The 21,946-nt window shown below is 34.3% G+C and overlaps 6 protein-coding genes across 12 annotated transcripts in view; 4 read left to right on the plus strand and 2 right to left on the minus strand.

The window, feature by feature from the left end:
- Positions 1–6,913, minus strand: part of LOC106619944 (capon-like protein) — a 260,136-nt gene extending 253,223 nt beyond the window's left edge. The window contains exon 1 of one of the 4 annotated variants that reach the window (XM_070110859.1): positions 4,587–6,913. The gene's annotated coding sequence lies outside the window, so the exon portion shown is untranslated. The remainder of the gene's footprint in view (positions 1–4,586) is intronic. The other 3 variants (XM_070110857.1, XM_070110856.1, XM_070110855.1) reach the window with 3 other exon arrangements.
- A 556-nt stretch (positions 6,914–7,469) lies between these two features.
- On the plus strand, positions 7,470–8,929 carry RpS9 (ribosomal protein S9). Its single transcript, XM_014236288.3, has 4 exons — positions 7,470–7,580; positions 7,774–8,019; positions 8,197–8,383; positions 8,675–8,929. The coding sequence occupies exons 2-4, from the start codon at positions 7,797–7,799 to the stop codon at positions 8,850–8,852; spliced, it is 588 nt and encodes a 195-aa protein (XP_014091763.1). The 5' UTR covers positions 7,470–7,580; positions 7,774–7,796; the 3' UTR covers positions 8,853–8,929.
- Positions 8,930–9,874: 945 nt separating this feature from the next.
- LOC106618515 (uncharacterized) lies at positions 9,875–11,848 on the plus strand. 4 transcript variants are annotated; one of them, XM_070112257.1, is made up of 7 exons: positions 9,875–9,945; positions 10,036–10,200; positions 10,274–10,335; positions 10,400–10,448; positions 10,514–10,703; positions 10,767–11,123; positions 11,183–11,848. In XM_070112257.1, the coding sequence occupies exons 4-7, from the start codon at positions 10,435–10,437 to the stop codon at positions 11,714–11,716; spliced, it is 1,095 nt and encodes a 364-aa protein (XP_069968358.1). In that variant the 5' UTR covers positions 9,875–9,945; positions 10,036–10,200; positions 10,274–10,335; positions 10,400–10,434; the 3' UTR covers positions 11,717–11,848. The 4 variants fall into 4 exon arrangements, with proteins under 4 accessions (XP_069968358.1, XP_069968357.1, XP_069968356.1 ...); XM_070112256.1 differs by lacking the exon at positions 10,274–10,335 and having other exon boundaries at positions 10,336–10,448; XM_070112255.1 differs by lacking the exon at positions 10,274–10,335 and having other exon boundaries at positions 10,340–10,448.
- A 32-nt stretch (positions 11,849–11,880) lies between these two features.
- On the minus strand, positions 11,881–13,256 carry LOC106618516 (putative nuclease HARBI1). Its single transcript, XM_014236304.3, has 4 exons — positions 13,086–13,256; positions 12,575–13,013; positions 12,364–12,508; positions 11,881–12,292 (listed from the first exon to the last, which is right to left on the minus strand). The coding sequence occupies exons 1-4, from the start codon at positions 13,190–13,192 to the stop codon at positions 11,889–11,891; spliced, it is 1,095 nt and encodes a 364-aa protein (XP_014091779.2). The 5' UTR covers positions 13,193–13,256; the 3' UTR covers positions 11,881–11,888.
- Positions 13,257–13,521: 265 nt separating this feature from the next.
- LOC106618517 (leucine-rich repeat-containing protein 59) lies at positions 13,522–16,641 on the plus strand. Its single transcript, XM_070112258.1, has 4 exons — positions 13,522–13,861; positions 14,279–14,338; positions 14,497–14,763; positions 14,819–16,641. Exons 1-4 carry the CDS (start codon positions 13,757–13,759, stop codon positions 15,344–15,346), a joined length of 960 nt encoding a protein of 319 aa, XP_069968359.1. The 5' UTR covers positions 13,522–13,756; the 3' UTR covers positions 15,347–16,641.
- Positions 16,642–17,690: 1,049 nt separating this feature from the next.
- On the plus strand, positions 17,691–20,317 carry Fuca (alpha-L-fucosidase). The gene is made up of 7 exons (XM_014236301.3): positions 17,691–18,086; positions 18,163–18,304; positions 18,880–18,986; positions 19,050–19,299; positions 19,359–19,585; positions 19,654–20,066; positions 20,125–20,317. The coding sequence occupies exons 1-7, from the start codon at positions 17,876–17,878 to the stop codon at positions 20,242–20,244; spliced, it is 1,470 nt and encodes a 489-aa protein (XP_014091776.3). The 5' UTR covers positions 17,691–17,875; the 3' UTR covers positions 20,245–20,317.
- The last annotated feature ends 1,629 nt before the right edge of the window (positions 20,318–21,946 follow it).

Genomic DNA, 21,946 nt, shown 5'->3' on the forward strand with positions numbered 1-21,946 from the left:
GTAAGAAATTCTATGTATTGGAGTAATCAGAAGAGCATGTCAAAAATATAAGTATATACAAAAATATAAAAATAAATATATACAGATATATAGGTATTGATATTAAAGACTACGAAAAATATTCGTACCACTTATTAGAAAATTATTTCGTCAGAAAAATAGTAATGAAATAATACTACAATAATGCTTATCTTCTTATCTAGAATATATTTAACTAAAAGTTTTGTCTGAGCTTTCGAACTTTAAGTAATATTTTGAAGCTTTCATTAAATTTTGACTTTGAATGGAAGCTTCGAATTTTCGAACTCCGAGCAGGGTACATTAAGTTTGCCACGAAGTTTTTAACACACAGAAGAATGGTCTCCGATGAAGTATATTTAAAAATGATCAGCGTGACACGCTGAGTCGATTTAGCCATGTCTGTATATACGCGAACTAGTCCATCAGTTTGTAAGATATCGATCTGAAATTTTACACACGTTCTTTTCTTCTTAAGAAGCGGCTTATTTGTCAGAAACGCTGATATCGAACCACTACAGCATGTAGCTGTCATAGAAACTGATCAATCAAAATCTAGTCTTTGTTTGGAAAATTTTTTTATTTGACGAGATATCTGCTCCAAATTTGACGCGGATTACTTTTGAAGGCAACACTATAATCGCCGAACATATTGTTCAAATCGGATCACTATAGCATATAGCTGCCATACAAATTGGCCGATCCAAATCAAGACACTGATCTTTTTCTACATTTATGTGCTATAATAAATAAACCTGTGAAGGGTATTATAGCTTCCATGCAGTCGAAGTTATGTTTTTTCTTGTTTTTTTTTTTTTTTTTATTAATGTCTAAAATTCTACCTTCGGCAGTTCTGGTCTTCATCAACGTTTATTAATTTATACAAAAATTAAAAAAAAAAAAACAAATTTAAAAAATGTGTATGGTAAATCTTCTCTACCTCCACGCATGCCATAAAAGCTTCCTGCGCCACACATACCTATAAAAATCTAGAGACCAACCTGTTTTCACATGCAACGCAATCGCTTTGTGGGCCTGTTTTTCATTTCTTTTTTTAGTATTTTTTTTTCTTTTACATTTTTATTTTTTTTTTGCATCGAAAATGCAGCTGCTTGCAATCAGTGCGCTTCACTATTATTTAGCTTAGCATGCATCGTGTTATAGTATGTACAATATATGATGCACATGTGTGCTGTCGAAGCTTTTACGATGCCTCGTTGCCAGCTTTGTCTATACGCTTGATGAAAATGAAAAACATGAAATTATTCTTTTTCTACATATTATCATAATATTTAGTCTTTGAGCGGTGTGCTGATGCATTTGTTTCTGGCATTACCTTCGAAATGCACTGCCACTACTTGTACGAGGCAAGTTTATGTACTCGTATTTATATTATATTATGTGAGTGTGTGTATTTTAATATTAAGCAATAGTAAGTCTACGTAAGACAGAAATCTCGGGAAAACACTCGCACTCGAGACAATATTTTGCGTTGGCGAACTAAATAAATGATGTATCGCAGGAGAGCTGGATTGTGATGGGGCACACACACACATATATGTATTTATATATGTATGTATATATGTACATTGTATATACATGCAGTTTTGTAGTACAAAAAAAATTTATAGGAGTAAATTCGCACCTGTGTATTTGTAAACAAACACATAACTATAGTAAAAGCAGACACATACCTACATACATATAAACAAACACACACACACACACATACAGAATATAGAACGCCATTTCGCCTGATGTCATCGAAATCAAGCAGACGAACAACTTACATCTCTTACATACAACCACACACACACACGCACATAACGATCACGTAAGCAACTTTGCAGCGGATGCGTCTCGTTTCGACGCCGGCGACTTTCATTTTCATAGTCTATTACAAAATAATGCATTTTCTTACTTTTATGTGCATTCCTTCTGTTAATATGCAACTTGTTATTTTTATTATTTTTAGTTTTTTCCTAAATTTGTTTATCATAAATGTTGTAAAAAATAATAAAATAAATTTGAAACCAGTAAGAGAGGGCTACCTTCAGGTGTTGGCACAACTTTATATTAAGAAATGTTGCAAAAGAATTCGATATTTATTATTCGAAAGAAATCGTAAATGGATTTGCAAACAAATTTGATATCATATTAAGCAATTTTGAAGGTCATAGACTCACTTAATTTCATTATTATATTTTACTTGCCGTCAGCGAAAATAATACTAAAATCATTGGAAGCATAGAAATAGAAGGGTTGATTGGATTAATTTTTGACATTGCTCAGTTATACTTGAGAATTTATTTTCAAACAATTTTATAAATATATAAATATAAACATATGTATAAACGGAATAAAGTCAGCCGGACATTTCAAAACCGCAAATATCAGTTATATGAGGGTTAAGGCAAGTTTTCGCCCGATTTTATCCATTTTAGGCACAAAGTTATACTGTTTTCTCAATTTCCTTAAAATAACTGACACATTAACCAATATATGTGGTACAAAGTGAACTGGAAGTTCGAAAATTTTTATATTAGATATATGAGTGCTAAGGGAAGTATTGATCCGCTTCAACGCATTTCTAACACAAGAGTTTATTATTATAAAAAAAAAAAACATTTTTTCGAAAAATCGGTGGATGATATAGCTTGAATAGTTTGGGAGATATATACATTACGGACGGACAGACAAACAGCCACTCGGATTTCAACTCGTCTCATCATACTGATCATTTACATATACATAACCATATATCTAACTCGATTATTTTTAGGTGATACAAACAACCGTTAGGTGAAAAAAACTATTCTACTCTGTGGCAACATGTTGCAAGAGTATAAGAATTGTAGTTCTTGCTTTGCTTGGTGATAAACACACATAGAGATTTTTGATTTTGACATTCACATACTTTTTTCAAAACAATACTTTCGGCATTCGTCTGCCAGTTCTGGTTTACTAATAAATTGGTGGTCTCTCAGGCGTGGCGATAGCATTTTTGGCGCCAAACCGCCCACAGAAAAATATGAAAATTTTGAAAATTAAGTAATAAAGCAATATTATATGGAACTGTGAGGAAAATTGGTTTAACAAAATACCGAAAGGTAATTAATGGATTATTTCGGAAACTTGAGTAAATTCAATAGAGCTTTAATGGTTATATCCAGGTATACGAGTAAATAAGGGGCACAACAAAAGCGCAATTTTCAGAAAAATAATATTTTTTTTTCAATATTTCGTTAAGATATACATAATACCTTTAAAAATGCCATACTAAAATTTTAAATGAATATTTCAAATACTTTTGTCTTGCAGGCTTTTATAGTGTAGCTGGTCAGTTCAATCAGGCAGGCCAAAAACGACCAAAATTTTGTGTAAATTCAACTTTTTTAAAATGCCGCTATTTTGCCATTTTTTGATTCTTTTCAATCCAGGCAATATCTTTTAGTAGAGACTTTTTTTTAGGTTTCAACCAGTCAACTCAACCAGAAAAAGTCCGGAAGCAGTGCAGTAGTATAGAACCTTTGGTTTTTTAGCGCCGTCGAGGATTGCGTGTTGTTCGAAAAAATGTTAATGTTTTTCTACAAAAATGTTTTTGTTTTCAGAATTACGATTTGAGAGCATATTTCTAAATCTTGCGTGCTTTCAACGAGAAATATGCCTTTCAACGGCTAGTAGATGCCGTCATAAAAGACCAAATCTGACAACAGCACCATCTAGGGTATGTGCTAGATGTGTTAGTTTAGCTTTGAAAAGTTCTATTTTGGAACAGTGCAAATTAGTTATCACAAATAAAAAACAATGTTATGTTTTCAAAGTATGTAGAACATGGCAATTTTATTGATATTTTATCCTGAACAGGGTATAATAAGTTTGCCACGATGTTTGTAACACCAAGAAGAAAACGTCAGAGTCCCAATTAATAATTTTAATAAGACAATATAAATTTTTTAAATAAATTAGGAAAATTATATACTGAAAAGTCATTTCTAATTATAAGACCACCACTGTATGCCCTTCTCTCTATCTGTATCTATACGCGTACTACGACTACTAAGTTTTTGAGATATTAATATGAAATTTTGCACATGTTTTTTTCTACCCAAGAAGTTGCTTATTTATCGGAATCGCATATAGCATATTATTGCTATACTTTTTGGCCGATCAAAATCAAGCCAATTTTTTATACACTTTTACGCACGTGTGTAGGGTATTATAGCTTCAGTGCAGCCGTTTTTTCTTGTTCTTTTCTGAGCTAACCATAATCTATTTTTCTTTTATTTTTGGTATGCTTGGTTTTCATTTTAACTATCATATTTATTATAATATTGGGGCACAATCGGAGTAGCATGAAAAACTTTAGAAATTATTATCTTCTTACTCTAAAATGGCATAGGTATTTGAAATAACCTATATTGTATGGATTTTCTTATAATAATCTGTGAATCACTTTGAAGAAATACATTTAAGATTAACGTCGTAGCCGAGAGAATTCACATTTGTTTTGACTTTTATCCAACACAAATTTTCGATATAAAAACTTAAAAAATAACCTAACGAACCGAATTTTTGAAGCCAAGTTGAACCCGAAATATCCAAAAATTGCCGGAAAAGCTCGACCAAACGCTTGAGATAAGGTATGACAGGCACTCACCAAACAATGCGACTTTCGTTTTCACAACAACACAAAACAAAATTACAAGAGGTCATAATACAATATCAACCCGTTCCAACACAAAAGTTGGTATTTAAACTTTTTTTATGTTTTTATAACAGTTTTACAACGCGAAATCGACTTTCGTTTAATTAGTATTGCATAATTTTGCCCGAGTTATTGCCATAAACATTAGCGCAAGTGTATACAATGTACGAGTAAAGAAGTTTGTATGTATGTACATATGTACGTACCTGATTTAAATATCGCACATACGGACTGTGTTGGTTTTCAATAATTTTTGGCGTTTCTGGTATGCGATTGAAAACTCGTTCGCATGGCTAAATCACACACATACACACGCAGCCGGCATTTTTTTAATTTGCATACGTTTTTTCTACACACACGTTGATTTTGCTTATTCACTTTGTTTTTTATTTTTTTTTTGTTTGTATACGTTTTGTTTTTTAAGCCGTTTGCACTGGGCCTTTTATCTCTTTATTCGCACACCTTTCGTGGTTTTTTTAAATTAACTGCCAATTCTTGGAAATGTGAGACACAACGACCAGAAACTGAATGGTGAGGACAAAGTGGACCGGACAAACTTTGATTTTTGCTCATGTGTTTTTCACCTTTGTATTATATTTTAATTTTTAGGATTCTTGATTTTTGGTTTATTTGGTTACTGTTTTTTTTACTTTTTTTTCCATTACCTTTTTTTTAGTTTATTTTTTTTTGCTAGTATTTTCTTTAATTTTTTTTTTAGTTTTTATTTTTTATTAACTTGTGATCTTCGCGTCGTTTGACTTTTTTGACTGTTTTGACAAATTACCTTCAACCACAATTGCTGCAGCTACCGATTTTTGTTTATACTGTTTAAAACACAACACTGATCTTATGAATGAAACCGGAAATTATACTTTTTTTTATTATTCAAAGAACCAAATCTTTTTTAGTGTTTAGTTATCTACTAAAGACTCTTGCACGACGGGCGTTAAAAAATGCCAAACGTGCCCACAAACCAGCAGCGGCTGTTCTAGTATGGCGTCTTCACTTTCGTTCTTTAACTAGAACCGGAACGCCAACAACACGACTGTCGACTAACCACTCTGTTTGTGCTTGCAACGCGTCAAGAACTTGCAGCACTTGCAACTAGATTTAGTACAAAACGCACAGAACACAGAACAAAGCAAGTACTAAAGCGCGCACACCAACACAAACACAAACACACACTTGTTTATATTTATATATTTAGCACAAAATAAGAATGCGCCACCTTCGTGCTGGCAAACACACAAAAGAAGATGACACTCGCACGTAATTTGATTTTTGATTATTTATTTTTAAACTATTTGTTGTTCTAAATGTGTAAATAACAAAATACAGCTGACAGTACTTTGATAACTTCAAGTTATTGCATGTTTAATCGCGTTTCGCTATTTTTGGTGCAATAATGCAATTAAAAACACACACAATTCTTTTCGGCAAAATTTTCGATTTGCTTTGATTATAACGGCGCGCGTTTAATTCGTAATTATTTTCAATTCGTTTACTATTACTCGAATGACCGAGCGATAAATCTTTCACACAAGCGAAAAGTTCCAGCTGGTATGGCCACCGAACAACAACTGACGCAGCAAACAGAAACTGTTGGCGCTGCCACTGCTTCGCACGACGCTGCTGCTGCAGCGGCTATCGGCAATTGTTGTTTCTAGCTTTGGTTAAGGCCGCAACGCCGCTTGCTGGCTAGGTGGCTGGCTGTTGTGCCTCATGCAGCCACCGGCAGCTGTTTTTGCCCATTCGTTTGTCGTACGTTCGTATAACCACCCCCTCAGCGACACCATCACCCTCTTCCGTTTTGTTGAGTCTACGGTTGCTGGCACAGTGCACTGGGTGACCCGCAGCTGTGTGGGACTATAGGAAGCACTTGAAGAAACTGTTTTGTGAAACCCGTTTCCGCACACATATTGCATTGAAGTCAAATTCAACGTCTCAATAAGAATTGTGTCTGCTGCCTCACTCTGTGTTACTGCCGAGTGTGAAAGCAGAGAATTTTAATGAATTTATTAACTTTCTCTGACATTAGTTTTTCTCTCGCGACGCTTTGTATTGCTCCAATCAGAACGCTTGAAAGCAACGTGCTAAACGCTGCTACCGTTGCTGCTGCTCTCTGTTTTGAATTTGGTTTCCGTTCACAGAGATGCCAAGTGACGTTTTATTTTAAATTGTAAAATTACAAAAATAATTTATTATTAATCAAGAAATATTTCATTTCATGTGAATAAAATATATTTAGAAAAACCACAACAACAAAGAACAAATAAAAATGTACCAGAATTTGCTGTCGACTTATAGATTATATTATATACGTGATTTTGTTTCTCAAACTTTGCTTAAATCCTTATCAAGCTTACGGATTTGAAACTTTGTCAATCTTGCTCAAACGTTTATCAAGATTACAGTAGGAGGTTTATATCTATTGAATTATTTATAAGTAAACAAAAATGTTTATTTAACATTTTGACAATTTCTGAATCTTTCTTGAATGCTTGTCAACCTTACATTTGTCATACAACATAACGTATTTTGAAACACTTTCAATCTTGCTTGAATATGACAATTTATCGTTTTATATTGAAATTAAAAATTTTGACGTATGCCAATAATTAGTAGTAACAGAGCTGGCTGCCGTCTTCACAACAAAACTACATATGTAAACGAAATATAAGGCGCACAGAATGTGAATATATAATTTTTATATCTAAGAGTTTCGACAATTAAAACTGGCAAATACATCAAATCATTACACAATCCACAACCCACTTTCCGTATTGTCAAATTGACAGCAAATTTCCTAAATTCACCAACATCGTTCTTTCATTTTTCAATCGTTGAGCCGAATGTACGTGAAAATTGTAACAATTCTAATTTGTTAAATTTTAGTGCTAAATTATAAATATAGTATGAAATATTCATTATAAAACAATATGCAATATTAAATTTTATAGTGAATAACAAATTACTAGCATTATTATTAAGATGTTAGCGATATTTCAAGATTTTCTAATTAACTTTTTACATGTCCACAATTTTAGCACTCGGTTAAAGAAGTGGAAAGATGGTCAACGGACGCATACCGTCTGTCTTCTCGAAGACATATGTGACACCACGTCGTCCTTATGAAAAAGCACGTTTGGATCAGGAGTTAAAAATCATTGGTGAATATGGTTTGCGCAACAAGCGTGAGGTCTGGCGTGTCAAGTACGCTTTGGCTAAAATCCGTAAAGCTGCTCGTGAGCTGTTGACTTTGGATGAGAAAGACGAGAAGAGATTGTTCCAAGGTAATTTACAGCGCAATATGAGCCAACTAATTGTTTAAAGTGATGATATGCAAATTTGACACTTCTTGTCTGAAGTAAATTTTGACGATAATATTTTATTAGCTGAAAATTATTTGTTGTAATCGTTATTTTGTAAGTAATAAGAAACTCTTAAATAATGTGAAATTTGTTTTGCAGGTAACGCTTTGTTGCGTCGTTTGGTACGTATTGGTGTATTGGATGAATCCCGCATGAAGCTCGATTACGTGTTGGGTTTGAAAATTGAGGATTTCTTGGAGCGTCGCTTGCAAACTCAAGTCTTCAAATTGGGGTTGGCCAAGTCCATTCATCATGCTCGCGTTCTCATCCGTCAAAGACACATTCGGTAAATATCTGCGATAGTATGCAACTGTTTTGGTCATTGGATTCATGAGAATTACAAAATATGTTCAGTAAGACCACTTGGGTGTCGAACAGCACAGTCTGTACCGGCTCTCAACGTCTTTTCACAATTAGTTTGCTTTATAAAAATATACTTGTAAAGTTTGAGCAAACTATCAATGCGTAAGTTACAAAAACTGAACAGCTTTATATATAATATTTCAGCATATAAATGTAATTTATTTGAGAATTACGATTGTTAATGACATGCTTTCTTTCGCTCATTCCTCTACAGCGTCCGCAGACAAGTGGTAAACATTCCATCGTTTGTCGTGCGTTTGGACTCGCAGAAACATATTGATTTCTCACTGAAATCGCCCTTCGGTGGTGGCCGTCCAGGTCGCGTGAAGAGGAAGAACATGAAGAAGAACCAAGGAGGCAGTGGTGCTGCTGCTGAAGAAGAGGAAGATTAAATTATTCTTTATTAAATTACACAAATTGTGTATGACAACATTTAATAAATAATGTTTCTCTTACTTCGAAGAAAAAAGATGTTTGCTTTATTTTTACATTAAAGCCGGAGAGTGTGGACTCAACAGTTAAAAGTTTCGGGGTTAGGATAATAAAATTAATTTAAATAGAAAGGAAAACAAGAAGGAATGTAGGAAATATTAAAAATAAAGTATATTCTTAAAAATATTTCACAGCAACAAAATTACATAAAAGATTTGAAAAATTCATAATATATTTTAGAAATTTTGTTTGGTGATAATTCGAAAATAATTAGAAAATAAGTGGATTCAGTATATTTATAATTGGAAACTCGCAAAATATTGTAGGCAACTGAGAGTATTCATTACAAAAGCGCCGAGTACAGTTTTACAGCCCCATCCATTCACAAGAATGTAATCCATTAGCAATAGATAATTACGTTCAGGTGTAGATGTGGTTGACAAAGCAACTGACTTAAAAGCTTCAGGGTTTCTTCTTGATATGATTTATCCTAGAGATAGCGCCAGTCGCTCTGTTTGCCTTGAAGTATTCGTTTTCTTAAGTTGATTAGCCAACTCTTCTGTCTTGGGAAGATTGAACTTGATTCGGTTTACGTCGAGGAAAACCTGATTTGATTCCTTGTGGGGGTGGCGTTTGGGAAAACTGGTTTCAAGTCTTCATTATTGTTTGGACTTAGTGCGCCACCATTACCAATCGTGAAAATCAGTCAAATGGCTGGTTTTAAGAACAGTAGAATCAATTAAGGTATTACACAAAGTCGAATGCTATCCTTTAGGCGCTCGTCCACGTGCTCACGTTACACTTGATGCTTGTTGAAATATAATCTGTCTCATGGTATAATATGATACCCCTTTACGATGATCTGTATACTATAATAAGGCCTAGTAGTGTAGTAGATATTAAGCGTAAAATGGCGACTGGCGTCTCAGTCACCTGTGGTAAATTGCCATTAGCCATTCATATTATATATTTTAGTATAAGTTTAACTAGCGACGACTATACTCGTTTTAGTATACATAAACATTATGAATGTAAATAGTTCCAAATGAAATGGTAAGTTTGATTCATAGTTGTGAAAATAAACCCGATTAATTCTAATTTTAGAAAAGAAAAACTAATCCACACTTATTTTACAATACATAGTGGCAACACTTACCTACCCTATCACGTAAAGCGCTTACTTCAGCGTCGTGATATACAAATGGATAAATTTACTTCGAATTTACTTCCATTTGCAACCATAAGCGAACAAGAGTAGAGAAATTCTAACAAAATATATATACTACGTTGCAAAACAAAAATAAAAAGGTAAAAGAATACCATTAAATATTTTCTTCAAAAATACAAGAACATTAATAACCCTTTTGTGTGTCTATACTAGCGCGAGTATAATTGTTGTGAAACGTATACCACAATAAATACTACAAAGGAATATTGTCCAAGGTAGCCACAGTCAACTGAGTCGCCAGTCGCCATTTTATATATATATACAAACTTTTCATTATAGTTTGGATTCTTGAGTGAAGCAGATGTGTTGGAGAGATGGCAGAAAAATCGTAAGCACATAAAAAATTTGAATTTACATGCATAAATTATTAATAAATAAAATTTTATTTTCAAGATTACTTAAAGTAACGAACAGAAAGCAGTTCGAGCGGTTAGTGCATTTGATGCAGAAAAATCCACAAATTGCCCGAGGAGCGCGAACGTACGGACAAAGCAAGCAGCAAGTAGAGGAGCAGTGGAAAAAAATTGCGGACGAGCTTAACAGTTTTGGGCCACCACGTAGGACAGGCAAAGAATGGCAGAGGGTAATACTTAAAATTATATATAAAAATGTTATGCAATTTATACTTATATATACACATCTGCAGGTATGGATTAACTACAAGGCAAAAACCAAGAAAAAAATGAGTGATGAACATTTTCAACCGTATCCCTTAACCGCGCTGGAACAAACAGTGGCCGACCTACTGCAAGCAGAGTTTGGCGATAGTGTTGGTGTAGCGTGTGACGACCCGCCATCAGCATCAAACTCATTCAGCAGCGGCACAAAGGAACCAACAAAGGATCAAATCGCTTCATTATTGCGAGAGATCGAAAGGAAGCCAGAATTGGGTAAACATACACCAGCATTTGGCCCCCCACGCAATCAAGAGGATTGGGACAGAATAGCAAAAAAGCTAAATGCTATAGGACCAGCTGAACGTAGCATGCGTGAATGGAAAAAAGTAAATACTGCGTTAATAACATACACACATACTCTTCCAATAACGAATTTTTAATTTAGATCTTTCGTAATTTGAAATTAAATACAAAAAAGAAAATGGAAGAAAATGAAGAAGCGGGTTACCCCAAACATCTATTAACGGAAGGTGAAAAAGCAATGGCGAAGATTCTTGAACTCATCGAGGCTGCGAAACCAAATGGTGAAACTTTTGGTGTACCTGCTGACAAATCATTGCCAATGGTTACGATCACCAAAATGTCCCCTCCTTCAGTTACTGCTATGACTGATGAGGAATCGGTAGAAGAAGAACCGACGTCAGCACCCAAAAATCGTACGACTGGCACTCGTAAGCGAAAATCCGATGATCACAGCAGTTTTCTATTTCGTCGACAATTACAACACCAAGTTCAATATATGAAAATATCAAAAGAAATGGTAGAAATAATGGACAGACAGAGTCTATCGTTACATAAACTAACAACTGCTGTCGATAGGCAAGAGGAGTTAATGGAGCGTCAGCTGAAGTTGCTGGAAAGGCAGACTTTAGCTCTTGAACGCCAAGCCGCTGCTTTGGAAAGAATGGCGGAGTTATAATAGTTTTATTTTTTTTTAGACAGTAAAAGTTTGTTTTTATTTGAAAAGTTTTTTTTTTCTTTTTTTAAGTGTTAAATAAGGTTATTTACAAAAATTAACATAAAATATGTTTTCAGAATACCAAAGTACAAACTTCTGTATTTTTTGTTTACCTTTTTTCATTAATTTTACTTTATGTACAACCTTTGGAATTTTTCAAATTTTTAGCTACGTTTCTTCTTATTTCTAAAGTTTCCTCTGTTGCATTTGCATCGCTATTAACCTCAGTGCTACTATTACAATTGCCATTCCTTGAATTCACAGCATTTATCTTACCAAATTCCAAATTGTCTTTATAAAATATACACGCATTATGAATTGCACAACAAACATTAATTATTTTAGTTGCTTTCTCCGGCAGATAATATATGGCTTTGCCATCCGCTATACAGCGAAATCTATTCTTAATAGCGTTGAAACATTTTTCTATGAATTGCTGTGCTTTAAGCAGTTTCTCGTTATAAATAGTTTCATAAGTCTCAGTGGGATTTAAATATGGTGCCATCAAATACGGTTGTAGTGGCAAGTTAGAGTCACCTGTATACAAACATAAAATGTTATTGAGTCCTGCCAGCATACAATTGTATATGATATCAAATAGATTTTACCTATAATCCAGAAATTTCTTTTTCCGGCATCATACAACGATTTCAAATATGCATTTGCACCACTTTGTCGCCAAACGTATTCATCATCATTTTTACCTGGTGTTCTAGCATCCACATATCGCACCACCAAGTTTGCATCACAAATCTGTTATATATTATATTTCACTAGTTTTATGTAAAGTTTATAGTATGGTCTTTGTTTATAGTTTACCATTAGCGTATTTATACTAAACGATCCACTTTTATTCTGGTATAAATGTCTTACTTCAATTGTGGGACGCTTTATTGGTATGTGGGTGCAATCAACACAACCAATTATACCATTCAATTTGGTGTTTCTGTAAAATGCTTGTTTAGTTTCAGATTCCTCCTTTGCAGTCATTTCTAAAGTTATCCACTTTCCGCAAAAGGAATCTTCGAAAATTTCCAAACATTCGCCCACTATTTTTGACGTCGTTCCTTGTGATACACAAGTATATGAGTTTGTGCCAACATTCATTTGATATTTCCCAGCAAGAGCACGGAAGAAGCAAGCTAATTTAGTCATTTCTGGTATGGATGTGCACCGAAACCGTTTCTCCATTTTAGGCGCTATTTCTAATAAAATATTTTTAAAAACCTCTTTACTCACTCGAAATTGATTGACAAATCTGTAGAGATAATGCGAATTTCGTTAAGGTTTTTGAGAAAAAAAAAGCAACTAAAATCAATTAATGACATACTGCGTATTTGGCAAATCGAGCACATTTGTGTTATCCCTTAATCGTCTACGTATAACACGCGGTTCCTCCTCCAAATCAACGAAATGTGCATTAAAAAACATAAACATTTTATAGAACTTTTCTCGCAAGTTGAATTATTGCACTGTAAACAGAGTATTTGTTTACTTCGTACGACAGTGTTACCACTGTGCCAAAAATGTTACGTCAACAATAAAAGTGATTTATACTTTGCGGTACGTAACTGAATATTATAGTTAACTTAAAACGCTTATATACATAAATAAGATATTTAAATTTGTTTTTATTTATATACACTTACATAATATTTACATTAACTTTATCAGTATTCGTTTAAAAATGCTTAACAATATTTGAATTGAATTGAAACACATATTTGCCAATAGCAATCAGGCATCACACATCCCATAACACAAGTGGTAGCGCTGCCGGCCCGTTGTGACATAAACAACACCAAATCCTTGACCTTAAACTTTATAAGCTGCTACCAGGGATACTGCTGCTGCTAGAGAAAACCACGTCAATATATTTGGATTTGTTGATAAAAAATTGTTTAACAAATAAAAATTGCTTGTGCAGAAGGCAGCGGGATAAAACGTGCACATAAAATTTTGCAATTATCATTTAAATACGTGAATTAGGCAAGAAACAAAATGCCGAAAGCTGAGAAAGTGAAAGTAAATGTTAAGGAAAGGGTCGATGATAATATTTGCGACTTAAGTTTGAGTGGAATTAATGAGATACCGGTGCGAGAGATAGTAAGTACATAATTACGAAAAATTATTTGCAAGTTGTATTACAAAAAATATGCTTTAAATACCAATTATGATAAGTAGAATGAATGTAAAAAATCTGGTTGAAAAATCTATGTGATACTTGAAAAAATTTCACTTTCATACTAAACCCCACACCTTTCTATGCATGTACACATCAAGTTAGTATGTAGCTGTCTGGTTATATATGCCCAGTTCATAGATGCACCCTTATCGCAACGAATCGCTTTCCATTCAACCATAGGGGTGTTTTCAAAGTAAGCTGCTGCTGCTTGTTGGCATAACAGTTAGTTTGTGTGCATTTTTGTATCTTTGTGTGCTACATTTTTTTACAACTTGCCAAAAGAGTGTGAGATGGCTTTGTGTTGAATAAAGTATAAACTTTTCACTTTTTATTTTCAGGCTTCTTTTAAGCGGGTTACTGTGTTGGACTTGTCGAGCAATTGTATCACTTCATTGGGAGTATGTTGATGTTGATAGATTTCTTTCATTATCAATTGCATATTTGATGTTTTGTTTATTTATGTTGATTGAAATTCCATAGTTATATAAAATAATTGATTTTATGCAAAATTTTAATTATTTCATAATGTACAGTGAAGAATAAATTTACATTTTAGAAAAGTTTCATCACGCTAACACGTCTGGTCAAAGTTGACCTAAGCAAAAACCAAATACGTTATTTACCCGATGAATTTGGTTTACTACGAAATTTACGACATTTGGACTTGTACGACAATAAATTGGAGCATCTGCCACTAAGTTTTGGTAATTTAACAAATTTACGTTATTTGGATTTGAAAGGTAACCCATTGACGCCAGCACTAGCTAAAGTGGTTGGCTTCTGCCTCACCACCAAAGAATGTCAGGATTCAGCTAGGAATACAGTAAGTTTTCAATTAACTTGTATTAGTTTTTATAATAATATGCTTCATATTGCAGGTGAAATTTTTGAATCGCATGCAAGCCGAAGCGGAAAAGGCTAAAGAGCAGTACAAACTTGAAGTGCTAACGGTCGCCACTGCTCAAACTGAGGATATTGACGTCGAAAACGAGAAACCGCTTGAAAATGCAAAATCAAAGAAGTCAACTACTAAGAAAGCTAAATCGAAATCAAAGAAATCAAACACCAACAACAATAACAATGACATAAGCACTGAAGTAAAGATTGCATCCACAAATGTTAACAACAAAGCTACGAAAACCAAAAAGCATGCAAATGGTGCGGCGAAAAAGTCTATATCCAAATCGAGCACAGCACTTACAACCGTTTTCACATTCTTCATACTGCTGGCCATTAATGTCGTGGTCATTTACTTAATAATGTTCAAGAATCCTGAGATAGCCGATCGTTTGGTTGAGTTTATACCACATCAATACCGCGATTGGATACTGACTAAAACGGAAATATTCCGTCTACGTGTCACCGATTGGATATCGGAATTTCGCACACCGCCACAGGAACACTGACGGTTCATTTATTTGAAGCCGTAGATTATGTGACGCGCTTCAAATAAACCACCAACATAAGTAGAGTCAAAACATGTTTACACATAAGAAGAAAAATCAAAATTGCTTAAAAGAACTTCGAGAGAACAAATAACAGTCAAGCGATAAATAAGACATACCAGTATACACGCGCTTTGCAGTTAAAAGGTTAACCTGACAACTAGTACAGCGCGTGCACCAAAGAGCATTCTAAATACTAAGTGAATACAAAACATGAAATAACTAAAAATAATAATATTATATTGAATATGTTGTATAAACAACAAGTGAGAAATGTTGAAATAGAGTGGAAAGCAAACTGCGTTAAGCTTTTCAAAAAAAAAATTAGTTTAGGCTTTTACACTGCCAGGAGAGGAGCGTAGAGTGGGCGTATCATTAATTTTCATTATTATGAGTATATATTAAGTAAAGCACTGCACATCACAACAAACACAATAACTCGTAAAGCACTGGCGGTTGCATATTTATGGTATATTAATATATAATATTAACGTAACTGTTTTCTGAGATGCTGCAGCCTACAAACAAACAAACATACATACAATAACTACACACCAACAAACTATGATATAACAATAGAATTTACAAAATAAACTTCAATAGTTCCACATAATTAACAAAAGAAACTACTACTATTACAACTACAACTACAACTATATACACACTCACACAGCAATCCTATGCAATAGACTAAATGCCATAGTTTACATACATACATACATAAATATATAAACATAAAAAAAGTTGCAATTTAATTCAATTACAAATTCAACACAAGCAAAGCTGTCACAATTTCTCTGGGCAAACGATTACATTTTTATATAGATTCCATAGCCATGAAAGGAGTTCTCAAAGAATTCCGCACATGCACACACATACATAGCTTTTTTTTTAAATTGTGTTAACTTGTTGTTTGTTTGTAATTAAGTTATTTCACATTTTATGCTAATTATACATATACATATATATAATATAATTTAATACATACATACATAGCTATAAATATATTTACCACTTTTATTGCTTTCGATTGCATTAAATTAGTATTTTTTCCATAAAAATAATGCATTTATAGTATTTTGTTAAAAGCTTTCACAGTCTTATACATAAATTAAGCATTCGCAGCGTATTTATATTTAATTTAAATTAATTACTTTTGTCAAAACATTTGTATATACAGCTGCAAACGATTTTACGATCGGATGAGCATTAATATTTTTAAAAGAAATCAAATAAAATCGCCATTTTAGTAAGAACTTGAATGAATTTTGTAATTTATTGCTGTTTTAGTAGACGTTTTCGAAAACTAACCTCAAAACTGAGGAAAAAAAATTAGAAATAATCGTTTGTTGAAATTACGTGGTTTTTATAGGAACTAGTGCCATTTAAAACAATATAAAAGACAGTGTCTTAAGTCATGGTAGTAAATTAATTACTTTAATTAATTAATTAAAATAAAAAATTAGCAGTAAGTTGTTTATAAAAACAAGCAAAACGTTAACATCGGTTGCAGCAAAGCTATAATACCCTTCACAGCTGCATTTCTTAGTGCATAAAAGGGTATACAAAGATTTTTATTTTGATTTTGATTGGTCAGTTTGTAGGGCCGCTGTATGCTATAGTCGTGCGATCTGAATAATATGTTCGTGGATTATGGCGTTGCCTTGAACAATAATTTATGCCGAATTTCGTGAAAGTAACATGTCAAATTAAAGAGTTTTCCATACAAATTCCAAATTTATTTGGATCGGCCAGTTTGTCTGTCAGCTTTAAGCTATAGTTGTCCAATCTGAGCAATTTTTTTGAAGTTTGTGCGCTCACTTAGGCAGCAATCTGAGCCAATTTACGTAAAGATATCTCGTCAAATAAAAAAATTATCTTAAACACTGAGGGACTAGTTCACAATCATTTATATACTACTTATATGGAGAATTTACGACGTTTCCTTCTGGGTGTAACAAACTTCGTGATAATATTAAAAAAAAAGAGAAAAACGCAGCTTTGAGGCTGACAAACCCAAATGCTTCGGCACTAAAGCGGATTGGACAGCAGTAGAAACATTATTTTTTCCTAATCTACTAATTTGATAGTGTCATTAGAACTTGAAAATGTTATTTGAGCCAAAACAAAAAAAAAATGCAGATATTTTGAAATTTCTAGGCTGATCTAACCTCTTAACCAAAAATATACGTTAACTGAAAAAAATATATAAATATAATATATTAATATATTTTTTATACTAATTTTTCTGTGTGTACTTGGGAAGCTACAAACTAAATCGTTACTCTTCGACAGCTTTAACGCTAACACAGTGTCAAGTTGTACTTTCAACGAGCAAGTCTAGCTTTAATACTCGCATCGAAGTGTTTGTTTACATCCGCTCGTTTTATGAGCCGACGCTTATCTACCATACACTCTAGCTATTATCACATTCAATATCAATATTTTCATTTTGTTTTCGTTTATTTTTAACTTACACGCGTGTAAACAATGAGCCGCTGGCTGCTGTTCGGTGTGTGTTTCATCTGCTTGACCTTAAACAATGTAGTTACTGGAGAGCATTATGAACCGAATTGGGCTAGTCTCGATAAGCGTCCACTGCCCAGCTGGTATGATGAGGCGAAAGTCGGCATCTTCATACATTGGGGCGTATATTCGGTGCCCAGTTTCGGTTCCGAATGGTTCTGGCAGGACTGGTTAAGTGAGTGGCACATAGCATGTAGCATAAATATTTGTATGTAAATATGTATGTGTTATCAATGAGTTCCTAATTTTAGATTTACATTATCCGAACTATTTGAGTTTTATGAAAAACAACTACAAACCGAAATTCTCTTATCAAGAGTTCGCTCATGAGTTCACCGCTGAATTATTCAATGCTACAAAGTGGGCGCTGCTCTTTCGCGACAGTGGAGCAAAGTGAGTAAAATGTGTAGTAAAAATTATAGTGCCGATTTGGCAACTACGGTATTTTTGCGAACCAGATGTGGAACCTTTCTGAAAAATATTAAAAAAATTTGAAGATTCCGCAAAGTTGTTAAAATAAAGGAACTAGAACTTATGAACTTTGGTAGCGAGAGCATCCAAATCTAGTATAAGCGATACTAGAAAGAGGCTTTATCTTAATTAGGAAGAAAACAAGTCAAGTTTACGGTTTTACATGCCTTGTTTTCCAACACGAAATGCCGTAATTAACTGTAAGGCTCTAGAAAGAGCGTATTGTAGAAAAAAAAAATACTCTTCAAAAAGTTGAAGCACTTGGGGGTAGAAATTTTTCAATTTTAAGTTCAAGAACTTCTGATTGCATGGCTTAGATGATTTTCCGGCTTATACTTGTAACTTATAGATTGAGTTACCAGAAAGTCGAACTGTTCAATACTAATTAGTAATCCAATTTCATCCAATCATGAGCTTGGTGGTTTCTAAGAAGCTGGCACATCTATTATAATCAAACTGTTTTAAGTTATTAAGTTCTACTGACCACTTCTTTCCAGATATGTTGTTCTAACCAGCAAGCATCATGACGGCTACACACTTTGGCCCTCCACATCATCTTTTAGCTGGAATTCGATGGATGTGGGACCGAAACGAGACATAATACGTGAGCTGCTAAGAAATTATCACAAATTAAGTCCATAATAATTTTAAAAGTTCTTCAATTCAGGTGAACTCGCGTCTGCCATACGCAAAGAGACTTCACTTAGGTTCGGTCTATACTATTCGCTCTTCGAATGGTTCAATCGTCTATATATCAATGATAAATTGCACATATTTTTGGAACAAAATTATGTTAATAGAAAAATGCGTCCAGAACAAATGGAATTGGTCAATGAGTATCTGCCGGAAATTTTATGGTCCGATGGTGATTGGGAAGCGCCAGCCAAATATTGGAAGGCGGAGGAGTTTATAGCTTGGTAAATATCGTGGGACAAGCTTGTGAAGTTAAGAGAGTATATAAATTTTGTATTTTTAGGTTATATAATGACAGTCCCGTACGCGACACTATTGTGACCAATGATCGTTGGGGTTTCGGCACTGCGTGTCATCATGGCGACTTCTACAATTGTCAAGATCGCTACAATCCCGGCATTTTGCAGGCGCACAAATGGGAAAATGCATTTACGCTGGACAAAAGTAGCTGGGGACAACGCTTCGATGTCGAACTCAATGATTTTATGACTTCGGAGGAACTCATTGGCGGTAATTTTGACTTTTTAGTAGATTGGAAATCGATGCTGTGCTTAAGACTACATTTTATTTCAAATTAGAAATTGTGAAAACCGTTAGCTGCAATGGCAACGCTCTCATCAATGTGGGTCCCACAAAATATGGCACAATTTTACCCATCTTCGAGGAGCGTTTGCGTGACATGGGTAAATGGTTGAGCGTTAATGGTGAAGCTATTTATGGCAGCAAGCCTTGGATCTACCAAAACGACAGCATTACGCCCAATGTCTGGTACACACAACAGTTGGATCCCACTAATTCATCATCGATTATTTATGCTATCGTTTTGGACTATCCCTACGATACGAATGAAATAGATTTGCATCCGCTCGGTAGCGTGTCAAAAGATGCAAAATCGAATGTACTGTTATTCGGTTATGAAGAGGATATGAGTGACATAAGCAACGACGATATGTCGGTTACGCTTTTGGGCATGGAGCATGCGCAAATCGATGTAATTCATATTTTTATTTGCATTATACTTAATAGTTTTTATTATTGTTTTCTTCTAGTGGTCTCTAAACGGCAATAAATTACACATTGTATTCCCGCCAAAGCATCATATCGACAAGAATGGACTGAAGTTCGCATGGACCTTTAAAATTTCGAAACATGGAACACAATGGCTTTAATACATACAAGAAAACGTTTACATATATATGATGATTTAATAATGTGCATCAATTCATTATTATACTTTTTTAATTTTCGTTTCCTTTAGTCTAATATTAAAAACCTTTTAGGCCAACTTTTATCACACATTCATGATGAACGGAATGCAGTAGGTAAGGTTAGGTCCGATGGGCGATCAAGGGAACGCACTTGGACTACTTTGTGTAGTTCTTCGTGAAGCCATAAACATAAAATTTCCGATCTTATAAGTCGGCCAAGCGCCTTGTGGTCGTTACAATTTGGTGTAGGTGTTTAATATCTGTTCCAACCAGCTCGGTGGGATATGAGCATCTGAAAGTCTGAGCTCATAAGTGCTTAAGCCTTGATCTCGTAAACGCGGGACACTCAAGAAGAGAGTTTTTAGATGTTTACACCTCGTCTACTTCCATACAGCTTCTGCAGCTGGTATCCGGTAACATTCTCAACCCTACAGCGTGGACGCCGATAAAACAATGACCTGTTAGAACCTCCACAAACTAGGGTGAGGCCAGCCTTACTGAGGGCAAAGAGCTTACTGGATCTCTTACAATCGATCTTGGGCCAAAAGGATCTTGCGACCTCGAAAGGGCCAATCGCAGCCCAGCGCTGGCCAAGCTCCCGTGAATACCAGCTATTCAGTAGTAGAAAACAAAAGGATAATGGTCCCGTTCACATTCTACTGATAGGTGAGTAGGTTGCCTTTGCTTACCAGCGCGTCAGCTTTACAGTTACCTGTGATTATACTGTGGCCTGGCACCCATACAAGTCTTACCAAAAAGTGATTTGATCTACACTATTGGTTGTTATTGGATGGTTCCAAACTAGATAACAAAGTGGGAGGCGGTGTGTTCTCTGCAAAACTAGATAGCAAAACAGACTTCCATCTATCAGACGACTGCATTGTCTTCCAAACGGAGATCACAGCAATTAAAGCAGGCCTCCGTCTTCTGACACAAACAACAAGGAGTATTTCCATATACACAGCTAGTCAGGCGACTTTAAGCCCATTAAGATCTTTATTTAAAATTTAGAGAGCATATTTTTCTGATAATAATGTACCTTTGTTTAAAAATTGTCTATAGTTTCCCTGGCGCCATTAACCATATACAAAAATTTGCGAACTACCGATTGTTTTTATACCGTATCTAACGGTAAATCTGTTATCTAAACCCCAACCGTAATATAACCGTATCCACGATATCTTCCCTTATATACCCAACATTTTAAATTTCGTCCCTTTCGTTGAGTTTATATCTCATATACCCCGATAGCAAATATGTTTTTTAAATTAAAGAGTATCCACTTGTGAATTTCAAAAAATCGATATACATCTATTTGAAAATATTTTCCGAATATTTGCATTTGATCTGCAAATAGTTTCGGTGAGCGTATTTTTTAACTCAGTATAATCGACTCAGTATTCGAATTTTTAAGCCACTCTGATGTGTAAATTTTTTTTTACAAAAAAACGACTTCTTTTTGGGAAGCCGCCTCTTTGTTAAAAATCAAAATTTTGACAAGCTCTTCGATCATCACCTTTATTCATCTATTGTACATATTAATATTTTTTTTTTTTTTTTTTTTTTTTTTTTGTTTATATAAATTTTCCATAATTTGAAGCAAAAAAAACTTCCTCACCGCCCGATACCTTTTTTCGGGGGTCTTCCTGGAGATCGGCTGCGG

The sequence above is a fragment of the Bactrocera oleae genome, chromosome 6 (assembly GCF_042242935.1).
Source record: "Bactrocera oleae isolate idBacOlea1 chromosome 6, idBacOlea1, whole genome shotgun sequence".
Lineage (NCBI taxonomy): Eukaryota > Metazoa > Arthropoda > Insecta > Diptera > Tephritidae > Bactrocera > Bactrocera oleae.